The sequence below is a fragment of the Apodemus sylvaticus genome, chromosome 4, assembly GCF_947179515.1.
Source record: "Apodemus sylvaticus chromosome 4, mApoSyl1.1, whole genome shotgun sequence".
Lineage (NCBI taxonomy): Eukaryota > Metazoa > Chordata > Mammalia > Rodentia > Muridae > Apodemus > Apodemus sylvaticus.
The window spans coordinates 29,660,005-29,676,473 of record NC_067475.1 but is presented as its reverse complement, the minus strand read 5'-3'; the positions used below and the strand labels follow the sequence as shown (position 1 = coordinate 29,676,473).

Genomic DNA, 16,469 nt, shown 5'->3' with positions numbered 1-16,469 from the left:
AGAGAGAGAGAGAGAGAGAGAGAGAGAGAGAGAGAGAGAGAGAGAGAGAGAGAGAGAGAGTGTTAGTTCTGTTTAGTCTGTTCAGTTAAGTACTGTCTTAGTCAGGGTTTCTATTCCTGCACAAACATCATGACCAAGAAACAAGTTGGGGAGGAAAGGGTTTATTGAGCTTACATTTCCACATTGTTGTTCATCACTAAAGGAAGTCAGGACTGGAACTCAAGCAGGTCAGGAAGCAGGAGCTGATGCAGAGGCCATGGAGGGATGTTTCTTACTGGCTTGCTTCCCTTGGCTTGCTCAGCCTGCTCTCTTATAGAACCCAAGACTACCAGGCCAAAGGTGGAACCACCCACAAGGGGCCCTCCCCCTTGATCACTAATTGAGAAAATGCCCCACAGTTGGATCTCATGGAGGCACTTCCCCAACTGAAGCTCCTTTCTCTGTGATAACTCCAGCCTGTGTCAAGTTGACACACAAAACTAGCCAGTGCAACTGACCCCTTGTCAATTTGACACAAACACATCACTATTAAGCCTCAACCCTTACTTTCTTATTCATCCCCAAGATCTAAATTACTTTAAAAGTCCCACAGTCTTTACATATTAAAAGTTCAATCACCTTAAAATGTCCAATATCTTTAAAATTCAAAGTCTTTTAAAAATTCAACGTCTCTCAACTGTGGGCTCCACTAAAATACTTTCTTCCTTCAAGAGGGAAACATATCAGGGCACAGTCACAACCAAAAGCAAAACTCAAACTCCAATGGTTCAATGTCTGGGATCTAACTCACAATCTTCCAGGCTCCTCTAAGGGCTTGGGTCACTTCTTCAGCTCTGCCCTTTGTAGCACACAGCTTGTCTTCTAGGCTCCAGCTGCCTGTACTCCACTGCTGCTGCTGTTCTTGGTGGTCATCGTATGGTACTGGCATCTCCAAAACGCTACTATTTTCTACTATAATTAGGCTTCACCAATAGCCTCTCATAGGCTCTCTTCATGGTGACAAGCCTCTGCTCCTATGCATGGCCCCTTCAAGTCCTGGGCCATCAATTGCAACTGAGGCTGCACCTTCACCAATGGCCTTCCGTGGCCTCTCACTGTGCCAACAGCCTCAGCTGCTCTTCATGACCCCTTCATGCCTTCAAAACCAGTACCATCTGGATGACTCTTACACAGTACCAAGTCCAGCCACAGCACAAAATACAACTGTGGCTATCTCTGGAACACACTCTCCGTGCTCTCAGAAAACACTTCCAAGAAGATTTCATCTCAGTGATGCTGGTTTCTTCTTAATCACCGCTAATTTCTTAGCTCCAGCTAACCAGCATCAATAGTCCCAGTAACATAAAGGTTTGCTTTAGTGGTTCTGATATCTTGTTACTCACAGCTGATTCTTCAGCCCAAGCTAACCAAAACCACAGAATCTTCACAATCAAAACATGGCCACTTTAAGAGTCTTTAATCTTCCCTTTAAAATTTCACAAGCCAGGCCTCCATCTTCTGAACTGTTTGTAATATTGTCTTTCAAGCTCCTACAGAACTTTCCACCGAGCTCTATGGCTTTTCTAGCTCAAAGTTCCAAAGTCCTTCCACAATCCTCCCCAAAACATGGTCAGGTTGTCACAGGAATACCCCACTATACTGGTACCAATTTGTCTTAGTCAGGGTTTCTATTCCTGCACAAATATCATGACCAAGAAGCACTTTGGGGAGGAAAGGGTTTATTGAGCTTACACTTCCACATTGCAGTTCATCACTAAAGGAAGTCAGGACTGGAACTCAAGCAGGACAGGAAGCAGGAGCTGATGCAGAGGCCATGGAGCGATGTTTCTTACTGGCTTGCTTCCCCTGGCTTGCTCAGCCTGCTCTCTTATAGAACCCAAGAGCACCAGCCCAAAGGTGGAACCACCCACAAGGGGCCCTCCCCCTTGATCACTAATTGAGAAGATGCCCCACAGTTGGATCTCATGGAGGCACTTCCCCAACTGAAGCTCCTTTCTGTGAGATAACTCCAGCCTGTGTCAAGTTGACACACAAAACTAGCCAGTACAAGTACAATGGAGTAGAGTCAATGAGTTGGCAGTCAAACAATGGCACTAAGTTCAGTTCTGTTCATGCAAGCAGAGGCAGTTGAAGCCAGAGAATAAGAAAAAGCCAGAGGATTAGTGTACATTGCCTGTTAGTTTGAGGCCAAGCAGAGCAATTCAGAGAGAAGCTGAGAGAAGTCAGACTGAATCAGTCAGCTTGGAGCCAGAATGGTTGAGTTGAACCAGTCAGTCAGAGCTCAGAAAGAGCTAGAAAGGTTGAGCTTATCCAACAGTAAGCCTCTGAGACAACATCTGGAGAACAAAATCTATTACAAGTGGGCACAATTTCATAAGGGCTCATATATTCTATATATCTTTACATGATAATTATATAATTTACCAGGCACCAAAATTTAATATAAAACTTTATAGTAATATAATTTATATATTTAATGATACAAAACTGCTATGATTTAGCAAGTATGGGTACAAGAGCAGAATGAAAAATTAAGAAACTTCTGAGTTTATACTTAGTATATGATGAAGTTACCTTGATCAATGGAGAAAATTAGGACTTATGATGGTATTGTGAAAAACAACTAATAATATATTAGATTTTTATTTCAAACCACTCACGGCAAGAAAATGGTTTATAGATAGGAATGTAAACACCAATACTACTAAACAATTAGACGTGTGTGTGTGTGTGTGTGTGTGTGTGTGTGTCTGTGTATAAGAGGGTCAGGCTACATCTTGAGCTGGCAGAACTAAGCACTGCTGTCCACATGGTACTGGCTTTACAGTTGTGAAAACATGTGCTAAGATTACACCAGGCTGCTGAGGCCAGTCACTGTGTGCCAGGGTCAAATTGTCTACAAGGCCCGGAGAAGCCACTGTATTAGGTGAAATTTAAATTACAGTGAACCCAGGAAACTTAAATTGGCAGTGATAGACTGTGATGTAGAATTATAAGCTGAAATAAAGTATTTCTTCCCCAAGTTGCTTTTGGTCAGTGTTTTTTTTTTTTTTTTTACAAGTGAAGAAACTTCCAAAAAAGACATAAATTGGTATCATATTGTGGAGTACTGCTATGACAGACCTGTGGTAGCACCTGAACTTTGGGCTGGAAAAACCACTGATTGCTCAGAGATCAGTGGGAAGTTCTGGAGTAGCTTAGACCACCAATAGCTGTGTAGATCCATGATAGAGGCCTGCATAGTTCCCTTCAGATGCAAGCAATAACCCTCCTGGGGCCATTTGTGAAGATATTTTCTATTGTGAATTTGTGGTGTCTGGTCAGTTGCAGCATTGACTGTGATAAATAAGACCAGAATAACTGAAACAGAACTTTTGCTCTCCTGGGACAATTAATGCTAGTTAGCTGGGGCTGAGAAACAAGTAGTGATTAAGAGACCAGCGTCACTACGATGAAATCTTCAGGGAAGTGTTTTCTTGGGGTTAACACACAGAAGCCGTGCTCCAGAGGGGACAAAGGCTGTGCCTGCTGCTGGCAGCTGGATCTGGTAATTTGTAAGTTTCACAGGTTGCAGTTATAGGCGAAAGTCCGGCCTTAGCAGTAAAAACCCTGGAATTAAAGAGGTCATGCAGAGAAGCTGAGGCTTGGTACCATCTGGCAGGGACAAAATCCCCACCAACAGCCCAGGAGAGGCTAGTGAGACATCGGCCCAGCTGCAGTGGAGGTCTCAGCATTTGGGAGATGATAGTACTGTGGACTCACCAAGAACAACAGGGACTGTGCATGGCAGAGCCTGGGGAAAAGAACTAGCTGCCCAGTCAATGTAGAGAATCATGGGTGGGGTCCAGGCACTAAGCACTTAACTTTGCACTCTGATGAACTCTGCCTTGGTTCTCCCTCTTGGAGTAAGGAAGTATTTTGATTTTGGAGGAAGCCCACAGTTGATTCTGGACTTTTGAAGAGACTCTGGAGTTTTAGAATGACTCCATTCTAAATGGGCATTTTTTAGCAAGACTAGATATTTTAGAAAGGCTTGAACCTTTGCAAGTGTTTGAATTTTAAAGAATGTGGGACTTTTAAAATTATCCTCATAGATTTCATACTGCAGAGAAACCCTGAAAATGTGAAGAATGTAGCAAAGCTTCTTCTATTCTTATTGGATTTATTTTTAATTATATTTATGAGTGTGTGCCTGGTATGTGCGCACAACTGCAGGTGCTCTCAGAGGGCAGAGGACGGCACTCTACTCCCTAGAGCTGGAGTGACAGGTGTTACCGAGCTGTATTTTAATCCCAAATCATTAGTTCTTCTGTAAGAACAGCACATGATTTTAGTCACGAAGTTGTTTCTCCAGTTTCTCCACTTTTACTGGAAAATTCTGATCACTGCAATTTTCTTGACCCACGACACTAAATAATTAGTTACTACTTCATTACTTCATTTTTCTGTCTGACTGAAACCTGTCTGCCCAGACAAGATGAAGTAGCTTTACTAACTACAGCCCTGCTTCTCCGAGTCAGCCCGACAAGTGTTTTTGTGGAAGACACAGATGGAGGGGGAGCAGTTTTGGGGTGAGACCAGGTTACCCCCTGAGATTATTGTCATTGTAACACTCTTCCTCTTGCTTGCTTCCAGTCCTTTTTTTGTGCCCTGGATGAGTGTCTTGGCCATGTTGTTTTGAAGAGCAATCGTGGCACCTGTATCTGTTACCAACCACAACCACCACAGGTGAATGCCGTCCCAAGAACAGGGGAGGAAGATCATTGGACCCCCTTCCTTTCCCTGTCCCCTTGCACTTCTCATAACTATCATAGAAGCTTTCTGTCCTGGAGGAGGGGGCTGCTTGGAGACACCTGAGGACTGAAGAGACTCTGAGGTAGGAATTCTACAGCAGGTTCATCAGAGAAGCTTCCTATTGCAGGAGATGGGAAAAAGACAGACCCAAAACTGGACAATGAGCAGAGACCAAGAGATTTTGGAGCACTCAGTCCTTAATGGGAAGTCACCATCTAACTCCTTCTCTCAGGACTCAGGAAGCCATGGGAAGAGGGGAAAGACTCGAAACCAGAGGGGACAGGTAACTGCAACAAAACATTGTCTTTGTGACATAACAGGACTGATGAACTTATGTGCTCCAAGAGATTGTAGCAGCATGCACAGATTCAAGCCAGATGAGGGCCCCAAAACGGACAGAGGGGAGCAGACACAGACTCCCACATGTAATCAAGACGCTATCTACAACTGACACTCATTTGTAAAGGTAAAATTTGTTTTCTCCAGTGGAGTTTCACTGGGTATATTAATCACACTTAAGGGCAGGCCCCATACTCAGCAGTTATAGACAACAGAATACAAACTCAATGGTATTTTTGTAGACTTTTTCTCATGCATTGCTTTGTTTGGGTATTCTCTCTCCTCTGTCTCTATCTCTCTTTCTCTCTATATGTATTTTGAGATTGTAAGTTGATTACAATTCTACCCTTTCCTCCCTCGAAATCTTCCCACGCACCCCTCTCTGCTCTCTCAAATTCATGATCGTTTTTTGCTAAGCTTTTTTTGTCTTACTGGTCTTATAGTTTCTGATATTTTTGTGTTTTTGTATCTTTTTCTGTGTTTCTTCTTTTTTTTAAAAAAATATTTTTGTTTGCTTTCTACAAAGAGGGAGAAAGAAAGGGTATAGGGTTGACTGAGGGGGTGGGGAGGATCTGAGGAAACAAGGGATGAGAGCCGTGACCACAATATATTGTATGAAAAGTTTTTTCAATTAAATAAAATCAGAATTAAAAAAAATCTATGTATTATATTGTATCAAAGTATATCTCAATTTAAAAAAGAAGTGGAGCAGGATGTAGTTAGCAGTGCCAGTGGATAAAATATGTAGGCATCACGACCACCTCTCATCTTAAATCATCTCATAAAATACAGTTCCCCCCTCCAGATTGCCTTATAAATTATTCATGCATTTTAAAGCATAGCAGCAGTTAAATAAAATCCTTAAGATACTTTTCTTTAGATATGTAAACATCAAGAAAAATACTCTTAATCAAGATAAAATATCGTTAATCTTAACGCTAATACTGTAGGACTTATAGCTAGTGGCACACAGGGGATAGCTGTCTGCATCCATAATTAAACAAAAGCTGGCTGCTGGCTGGAAAGAGAGTGCAGGCAGTCAGCACTGCCCCTGGGAGCTTTCAGTCTGCACACCTCACACCCAAATACACTGCTGTATCTGATGGCGTGATTATAGAACGGAACTGGTACCGCCCCCCCCCCCCCCAGTTTTTCCCTTCTAGATCCAGAAGTATAAAGTTATTGTTTATCTAAAATTTATATCTAAATTCCACTTTTAGAATGTATAGTTTAGTGCAATTGACTTATAAATTTTCACATGAAAATAAACTTATTTGTTAATTTATGGGACATATATTTAAAAGGAGGATAGTACATGATATGCAAATTCAACTAATCTCAGATCTAAAAGAAAAATCACACCAAATTTACCATTCTAGATTTATAAAAGGCTATAGAAAAAGATACATTTGTTAGAACTATAAAAGCCACAATCACCTTGACTTCCATTCTGATCACCAAGTATGAATATCTAAAGATTATAAAGTGAAGACTGTGAGGTCACAGCCCGGGTTGAATATCCCACTGACACGATCAGGAAAATGTGAGGAAATGGTTCTGCTTTGGGAAACTTGGCCACTGATAACCATCCTTTTGGCGGCTACGGCTTCAGGGGATTCCCTCCAGGAAGCCGGTCATCTTTCTGCGCATTCAGCTGGAGCATCCATCTTCCAAGATCTTCCTGTAGCTTCTTCAGCAGGCTCAGGACGCTCAGGGCTGCTTCCAGGAACACACCAACACCTCCCTGAACGCCCCGGGCTTTCCTCACGAAGTCAGTGACAAGGCATCAAGTGTGAGTGCCCGTTCTCCATGGGGACGCCCACAATCATGTTATTTTTGGGAGAGCAGCTCTCTGGCTCCATAGAAATCACTTGGACAGAGTAGCCATGTTCTGCTGCTGCCTTTGCTCGGTCCAGATCCACCAGGCACATGCACTGCTTCCCTGAAACAAGGAGACACGGTAAGAGACACTTGTAATCGATGTCATGCGTACACAGGCGTCCATCAGTCCCCTCAGCACTGCTTACTTAAGCTTAGATTTGATCAGTGTGACGACATGCTTCCCAGATTTAGCTTGGCTAGTAATTTCCAGAAGGCTAACTTTTTACAATGCATTGGTAAGTATATCTCAAATCACAACGACACATTTTACTTGATCAAAAACCCATTTTAAGACCAATGGTCTGCATTCCTATAAAGTCATATTGTTAGTAATATTCTAAAAAAAAATCTGCCTCTGAGAAAGTCTAAAGTAATACACTGCTGGAGGCCATCTGAAGGAGACTTCACCCTTCTACCTGGAGTTTTATTACATACTAAAGAACACAAAGGAGCCGAGAAAACTAGTAACCACGAGCTGGCGATGTCAGGCCGATGGTTATGCTGAGTATAATGCCTCTTATTTTCAGAGTTCACCTCATTACAAAACTGGTTTTCTATTTCCTTTGCAGCACTTGAGAAACAAACGAGGAAACCTGCCTGGCAAGCATGCAGCTTGTTTTCCCTTGGAAGTACAGACATAAAATTCAAAAAGTAGATGAGGAACAACAGAGTTGAGGCTTCCCATACTAAAGCCATTACTTGCTTTTATAATCTGAACTGTCCTACATTTAATATCTAAGTTTTTCCTTTTCTTGAAAGAGGTTACTGACTGCAGAATCTCACTCCTTCCACTTTTCTTTGATAACTACGACAACGCTTTAAACATCCCTTTATGACACAGTAGCTTCCTGGAGTCTGCTGAAGCGAGGTGATGTCGGCAGTCAGTCAGTCACATCACTGACAGAGAACCTCTTGTGTAACATGTGGGACTCTTACAGACAAAACAAACCAGGAACGGATGAAATTACCAAGTAAGAATACATCAGAGGCTTAGAGGCTCAGAGTCACGGGGCTGGTGTTATGTACTTCCTTAAAAGGGCTCACAGCATGAAGATCAAGCTGTGTTAGAAGCTGGTATCTAGAACCCCATTTAGAAAAAACAAAGGCATCCCCTCAGCACCAGTTATCCACTCAGTCTCTCTGCCCTTAAGCACTTCTCTTTAAGCTGTGTGCGTGTGTGTGTGTGTGTGTGTGTGTGTGTGTGTGTGTGCACACTTCCCATCTAGTCTCAAATGAAACATTCCCTTCAGAACGGGATGCTCTGCATTCCTTCGTGACCCGCCCCGGGTTTACAAGGCAGCTCGCTGACTCTTGGCTTGGGTCCCAGCACAGCTAGTTTCCCTTTTTCATCTTGTAGAAGAATCTCATATTTTCTCATGTTAAGTGTCAATACAACTGAAATCCAGTTGTTGGCAACCTACCTTTTGGGGGTTCATAAATTTTCTAAAGATGTTTATCAAGCATGGAAGTGGCAATATCTTTGACAAACTCTGTGTTCCCCTCCCTGCCCCTGCCTTCCTTTAGTAATCTTGCCAGATGGATTTCTGCTTCAACCCTAGCAATCTCCATAGCCGCTGCTCTTCCCTGACACTGGAAACTGACATTGATCCACCACAGCAATCATGACTCTACTGAGCTCTATGGTTTGACCGCGCTCCTCCAACAGCAGTGCTGGAAACTTAATCCCCAATGCTGAGCTACAATCAGCCATTAGCTTGAGGTGCAGGGAGGCACGCTGTTACTGCAGGCCTGGGTTCATCCTTGTGAGTGTGGGCTTCTCACAAAGGGCCAACCTTGGCCTCCCTCATGGTAGCCTTTCCCTCCATGTTTGCTTGTGCTTCTTCAGTTCCTACACCTTCTACAATGGCATGACTCACCAAGAAGACTCCCATCAGATTTAACCTTTGCTCCTTAGAACAGGGGGCCAAATCAGTTTCTGTCGATTTTGAAGACCGAGCCTATACCGACTAAGATATGCATCTGGTAGAATTATACAAGTGTATATTACACTGACTTTAAAAAAAATCAGAAACGGGAACTCAGAAGGAGGAATAGGAAAAGAAACAAAAATGAGAGGCTTTAGGCAAGAGATGGCAGTCTCTTGGCCTGGTGAGAACAGGAAAAAAAAGTCCCTTAGCTGTTGGTCTCAGTGCCTTTCCTAGTGTGAGCACCTTACTATGCCAACTTCAGAATATAAAGGTAATTATTTATTATGTAACATCTTCTTGAGTATAAACTACTTCAGTTGGGCTCAAAGAAATGTCAATAATCTATTTAAGTACACATGGAAAAAAGGAGGTAATGTTGAAAATTTAGAGAGTATGACAGTGTCCAGTCCAATATGGGCTTTCTGAGAAAAAAATTTAAGATGCAGTTTAATCCCCATTCACTTATTGTAATCTGTTTTAGACCCCACATGTCTAGTGATGAGCTGAGAGACTGCAGTGCAGCCGTGAGCGAGAGCTCTGTGGCTGGGCCCAGACAACCTGTGGTCACAGCGTGGCTCTGACACCGATCAGATAGTGGCTCACTCCTGTCATCAGTAAAATATGAATACTGCGTCTATCCAACTCATTTTCAGTATTTAAGTGTACAATTACAATTGCAATTATTCTAAACAAAAGTTTACTTTTCTAAAGTAAAGTCTTTGACAGATCTATTTCTTGAAATGGTTCAGGGTAATGTTCAGTCCTGTAGATGATGACTGTATGGGTCTGTGATCAATAATGGGTAAGTGTACTTTTATCTAAGAAAGACGCAGCATCATTCTTTGTATATTTCTAGTGAATTAACTTTGACATATGGAGTTGACATTTACATTTTTGTTGCTCTCTTTGTGACTATGGGTAGATCCTGAAGTTCATAACAGTAAGAAAGATTTAATGTGAAATCTATCCAGTGTACACAGATGCTAACCAAGATGTGACAAGCTGTCAGTCATAATGGTTACTGTGCATACGGTTCCTGGGAAGAAGCAGCTTTCTTAATGATAAATGGACCAGCATTTTCCCCAAACAGCCCCTGTGCATTCACTCGCAGGCATCCTGGGCATCCGCTCAGCAGCTGCTTGGAGGAAACACATACCTACGAGTCTCCGCTGCAGGGGAAGCTGGACAGCTGTCTGGTCCGCGAATCTGCAGAGAAGCATGTGTTCCTAAAGGGAGCATCAACCGCATGTGAGTTTACTAAACTAATGCTTCAGAGTTATAAAACAGAGAAAACAGAAACAAGACAAAAACACAACTTTAATTATTCTGGAGTTCATTCAATAAAAAAAAAAATAATATAGAAAATCCAACAGCTGAAAAAAGCAATCCTATTCAGTGACTTCTTCTCTTTGAGTTGACTGTTTTTCAGATGTATTTCTTAAGAACAGAAAAGAGAAAAACTTCAGGGCCATATTACCTAGTTGTTCTTATCCTATAAACAGGACCAGGGTAGTTACATTTTGAAATTATAATGTGTTAAGTGAAAAGATCAATTTTCCTCAATCTTCCTTTCTACAGGTTAGCATGATGTGGTTTCTCTTATTACCCACGGATAAAGAAGCTAGTTATGGCAGGTTGGATGTAACTGGACCCCATAGGCCCATAGGGAGTGGCACTATTAGGAGGTATATGGCCTTGTTGGAATAGGTGTGGCCTCATTGGAGGAAGTGTGTCACTATGGAGGTGGGCTATGAGGTCTTAAATATGTTCAATATGCTAGTGAGACGGTCTCCTTCTGCTGCCTGCAGATCAAAATGTAGAACTCTCCAGCAACTTCTCCAGCACCATGTCTGCCCTGCGTGCTGCCATGCCTCCCGCCATGATGAGAACATACTAAACTTCCTAAAACTGTAAGCCAGCCCTAAGTAAATGGTTGCCTTTATAAGAGTTGCCTTGGTCATGGTGTCTCTTCACAGCGATGGCACCCTAACCAGGACACCAGTTATTCTCCAGGACTCCTAGCAGAGCTCTGGCTACTCCTCAGGATATCCCTTTGTATTTAAGACCTGAGGGGATGGGATGGAGACTGGTACTGTTGCATAAGAACTGTAGGAAAGGCTGCATTAATGAAGAAAAAGAAGCCTGTAAGAGGACAGAGGCAGTACTTGTGTTGTACCCATTAATCTACCAGTAGCTACAGCTAGTCACTAGGCAGCAGTACGGTCACGGTCACGGTCACGGCTCCTTCGACACCCAGAGCAGCTGCAGAGTCAAAGTTAAACTGTATTCTTAGCACTCCGACATTACATTTAAAGCCCCCCTGTAGGCAGTCTTCCTGGTAGGTTGGCCTCAAACTTGTAATCCTCCTGCCTCAGCCTCTGAGTATAGAGTCTTCATTTTTCAATCAGGTAGTGAAATGTTTGTGGCATTTCGTTTTTTTTTTTTTTTTTTTTTTTTGTTGTTGTTGTTTTTTATTTTTTTAACAAGAGTATCTTTGTTCCAATTTTTATGAATTAAAACATTTTAAGAATCACTATAAAATTAAATGGCAATGACCCAGAAATTAATAATGTGGTTTGGATAAGTAAATATTATAAAGCCTCCACAAACTGGCTAGCATCTCAACGGGACAAAGGATTTTAGAATTCTGTAATCTGACAAAGCAAGAAAAAGTGTTCCTTTTGTCTCCATGGGGTTTCTAAACAGTATGTTAGTAAAGGTCATGTTGATGCAATCAGCACTTCAGGTGGGGTCCAATGCACTGTGCTCTCAAGTTTTACATCTCTTTCAGAACTATTCCGTTCTCTTTAACACTAGGTTCTGAAAGTGCAAGGCACATGCAGGTGCTCTTAGTATCTGCTGGCTAACTTCAAATGGGGAAAACCCACCTAATTAGTTCTCAAAATCTCTAAGCAGTAATTAAGTTCTAGGAAGTAAAAGGGTACCATCTGTCATAGCACCCAAGAAGGGAAGGCACCTCTAAGACATTATACCTGACACCTTCTGAGAGCTGGCGACTGCTACCGGAGCAGCTCCCAAGGGTGCTGGAATAACAGTAGATGCACCCTGTTCAACGGGTGGGGGAGTGGGGGCCCTGCTCTCTAGGGCCAGGGCACACCACTTCTCTTTACAGCTGTGTAAATTTTCCAGCCACAACCAAGAGTAGCTTTTCCATCTCCAGTCCATTTCCCCCATTTTTCCTGGTAGAACCTTGTGAGCCCTAACGTTTGCCCTCTATGTCTAATAGTTCCCTAGGATATGGACATTGTAATCTGGCCAGTGAAGGCCAGCAATGGTCTGGTTCTAGATGGAGGCCTGAGAAGGGAACCTGCTCTGTGGGTCTCTGTGACTGCTCGTATGGGGCAGTGAGGAGGAAAGAGAGTGCTGTAGATAGGTGGAACAGGCAGGAAGTGGGCATATAGGTAGCATAAAGACACGCTCAAGAAGATAAAGCTGTCAAGGTGGTAGAAATGAGTGTTTAATGAGACTGTACTTCATTGTTAGATAGAGGGACTAAAAGTACTACATTGTCAGTCTTGTCCATAAAATGAAACTATGTTCCACAGTGTTTATGTAAAAAGTGGTAAAATTCAAATTAATTATCAAGCCTCAACAGATCTTTATATTTAGCTCATATATCACTTCTTATATATTATGTATGTCATGCTACTGAACAGTTGTTGTGGGTGATGTTCAGATGGATGGAAACTGCTCTGCTCAGATTAGTGGCTCAAACCTATCACTCGCTACTTTGAGGAGAAAGATTTCCAAGTGTTTCTTGAGTTTCTGTAAGCAAGAACTGACTGTCTTTGTTCCAGGCCAGGGACTGACAAACTTTGGTGCAAACAGCCTGGGAACTACTTTTGGGCAGCTCCAACCTAAGAATGATAAAACAATATAAACGGCAAGGACAATGGAGAATGCATAGGAGATGTATGTGGCCAGCAGGGACAAAAACACTCAAATTTTTTTTTTTTTAAATAGAACTTCCCTCTGTTCCAGATTATCTTTCTAAGCATGCCATTAGAGTGAATGACTTTGAAGATAGTTTCCCTGTAACGTGAAGGCAGGCACAGGCTGGCCCACGTCCTGAGGCGGGCCTCGGGGTCGGCATGAAGATGCCAGGACTACTGCTGCTCCATAAGCAACAGCTGGCTTCTGTCTCTGTCACATTTCCCACGCCAGCTCACTTGTTAACTTGTATGTTAATCAGGGGGGAAAGGAAAATAAATCTCAGATCCTTTCCAAATCTCATTCACTGTTCAAAGAGTGAATGAATTTAAAAAACCTGAATTTTAAAAAACATTTAAAGCCATATTAGATATTTTTGAGTAATCCATGTATCAAATTTATAAGATAAAATCTGTAGATTTATAAGACAAAATCTGGGATGAAAAACTATGAAGGGTCAGAAGCTGTACAGGAGGGAGTCACGGTGGTTCATGTCTGTCATCCAGCCCCGAGACTGAGGGAAGACAGCCTCCATGAGATGGAGCCAGCTTGGTTTTGCAAATAATAAATTCCTGGATACAGCGTAAATGCACAAACAAGTCTATCCATAGGGCAGCTACACGTGTTAGAAAGTTTACCTTGTATGATAAAGTTTTCTTGAATTTTTCACTAGAACAGAAAACAAACAACAACAAAAGAATTAGTTATCATTTTAAGGTAAAGAATATCAAATAGCCTAAATTAGAACAGAGCACCAGAATGTTATGAACTGAAGGACTTTACTTAATAGATTGTTAATTCTGTTAAGAGAGCACAACCACTTTTGGATTTTTCCCAACACTCGGATTCTGCTGCTGTACTGGGTGGTTCGATATATGGTTCAGGTGTGGCAAGGCCAGCGGCTCAGGAGGTGGCCACCATTGAAAGATGCTTTACTCCTCATCGCCTCCCAGGAAGGAGAGGCAGTCAGGCAGGGCTGAGTGGGAGAGCCCCGCCCTTTATAAGGCAGAGGAGTGCAGTGACAGTGGCTAGAGCCTTCAATGCTCCTTTGTGGGAAGGAGCAGGCAAAGGTGGGAGACAGGCAAAGACTACCTTGACCTTTAATGGGCTCTGGAGTGTAGAGCTGACCCTAGCTGGCTAGGGCACTGCACTGTGGTTCTAGGACATAGGGAATGCTGTCTGGAGGTATAAAGCTCGACAAAGAATGTGCTTGGAGATAAAGCAATCTATTGGTTGGTTTCTATATGTAAGTTGTAGACAAGTTGTTTATTTAAATGTCAAACGTAAGAAAAAAATTAACCAGAAATCAAAGCTATCATAACTGTTGAAGGTACCATGTATGTCACAGGGTCCATCACAGTGCTGCAGTCCACACTATCATAACTGTTCAAGGTACCATATGTCACAGGGTCCATCACAGTGTTGCAGTCCGCACTATCATAACCGTTGAAGGTACCACATATGTCACAGGGTCCATCAGTCTTGTAGTCTGAACTCCATTGACTCAATAAAAATAGGCCTGTCTATATGATACTAGCTTCATTAGCATCAATTAAAAATCACTTGTGATTTTACATATTTTAGAAACAAAAGATTATAATTCACACTTCTACCTTTGGTGAATCAGGTAGTCTTTGTACACAAAGAAATAAATGTCCTGAATTTATTCTGAGTTCTGAGATACAAAGCAAAATGACAGTAAATCTACAAGGCTATAAAAAAAGGTGACATGAAATTGAGATTTTTAAATCAGTAAAACTAGGCTATAAATCTGAATAGGTCAAATTAACATTCTTATTCTGCTGTTCAACTTCTATATTTCATAATGCACTGGAAAGCCACACAACTTATCAGATTTTAACTGTTCAATAGGCCTCAAAATATACATATATAAGTACATTTTATATATATAAATACTATCTATCTATCAATCAATGATTTCTTTAATTTTTTTCTCAGCTTGTGAACTGCTGCAAGAATGAAATAACAGAATAGGAAAAGATCTGTTTCATACTGTTACTTCTGATTCTCAATTACTATGAACCATGTGAGTGAAATGTCACATGGATGGGGTTGTTCTCTAAGAATAGTGCTGAGAATTAACACTTCTTCCTCTTCTTTGTGGGGTTAGAAAGATCATGAAAATGGCCATCAAACCTAATCAACACATGTGAATACTACTTTATTATTTCTAAATAATCCACCCATTCCCAGATAGGCTGTTTAACAGCCCTGGCTACACTAACTCTCTTTGTACCCCAGGCTGGCCTCAAATTCACAGTAATCCACCTGCCTCTGCCTCCCAATTGCTGGGATTAAAGGCATGCACCAAAATGGACTGTTTTGCTTGGGTGGGCCATCTTGGAGGCCCCGTGGATGCTTGCAACTATTAACAACAACTCACATTTACGAAGGATTTATGCTATCAGAGGACTTAGGCTACGCCCTCTTCTTTCTGTTGTTTGTTTATACAGAGTATTATGTGCCTAGACTGGTTTTAAACTTGAGGTGATACTCCTACTTCAGCCTCCTCAGCATGAGGCTCACAGGCATGCACTGGGGCTCTTTGCGGCTTTTAAGTAATATACATATCATTATTAAATGCTTGCACTGCGCCTATCACGATGCTTCCAGAGTCTAAGCCCCTAGTCACTAACTCCACTGTCTGTTAAAAAGGATAGCTCTAGTTTCATTTAGAAAACTGAGAGGTTGAGGAAGCCAACAGACTTCTACTGGTCTGGCTGCTAGACAGACTTGCTTCTATCTAAAAGAAAAGGCAGTGACAGACAGGAGAGCTACTCTTCTTAATCCTGTTCATACATGATACCTGCCACACTGTGGCAAGGGAAAGGGAAGGGGAAGCAACCTCAAATTCAAATCGCATTGTAATTAACTTTGTTTTCTTTCTTTCTTTCTTTCTTTCTTTCTTTCTTTCTTTCTTTCTTTCTTTCTTTCTTTCTTTCTTTCTTTCTTTCTTTCTTTCTTTCTTTCTTTCTTTCTTTCTTTCCCTCCCTCCCTCCCTCCCTCCCTCCCTCCCTCCCTCCCTCCTTCCTTCCTTCCTTCCTTCCTTCCTTCCTTCCTTCCTTCCTTCCTTCCTCCCTTCTTCCCTTCCTCCCTCCCTCCCTTCCTTTCTTTCATTTGAGACAGGGTTTCTCTGTTGTAGCCTTGGTTGTTCTGGAACTCCATTTGAGGCTGACCTCAAACTCAGAGACCTGTCTGCTGCTGCCTTCTGAGTGTCAGGATTAAGGGCGTGTGTTGCTGTGACTTGGCGTTCACTGCCACGCTATTTAAACAAGTCTTGTGTACCAACTCACCCCCATATTGGTGTCCTATGTAAAACACTAAATGTCACCTTTTTGGGAAATTGAACTTCGATGTGTTCTGAATGAACCCGTAACAGCAGGGGCACGTGATGAAGGAGGCTCGCATTTGGATGCAGTGCTCGATCACCATGTCTGTTGCCACACCACAAGCATGCAAGGCCACCTGCAAAGCAGAAGCAGACCTTAGCATCTGGCTTCTTCAGTGGAGCCCAAATGGAACTCACAAGATCTGCCTGACATGTGAAGCTAGAAT

General features: G+C 42.2%; 1 protein-coding gene across 6 annotated transcripts in view; it reads right to left on the bottom strand.

The window, feature by feature from the left end:
• Positions 1 to 6,499: 6,499 nt before the first annotated feature.
• Gstcd (glutathione S-transferase C-terminal domain containing) overlaps positions 6,500 to 16,469 on the bottom strand; it is an 86,494-nt gene continuing 76,524 nt past the window's right edge. For all 6 annotated transcript variants that reach the window (XM_052179212.1, XM_052179211.1, XM_052179217.1 and 3 more), the window contains 4 exons: positions 16,246 to 16,379; positions 13,532 to 13,562; positions 10,099 to 10,168; positions 6,500 to 7,075 (listed from right to left, as the gene is read on the bottom strand). In XM_052179212.1, coding sequence (XP_052035172.1) covers positions 6,906 to 7,075; positions 10,099 to 10,168; positions 13,532 to 13,562; positions 16,246 to 16,379 — 405 coding nt within the window. In that variant the 3' untranslated portion in view covers positions 6,500 to 6,905. The remainder of the gene's footprint in view (positions 7,076 to 10,098; positions 10,169 to 13,531; positions 13,563 to 16,245; positions 16,380 to 16,469) is intronic.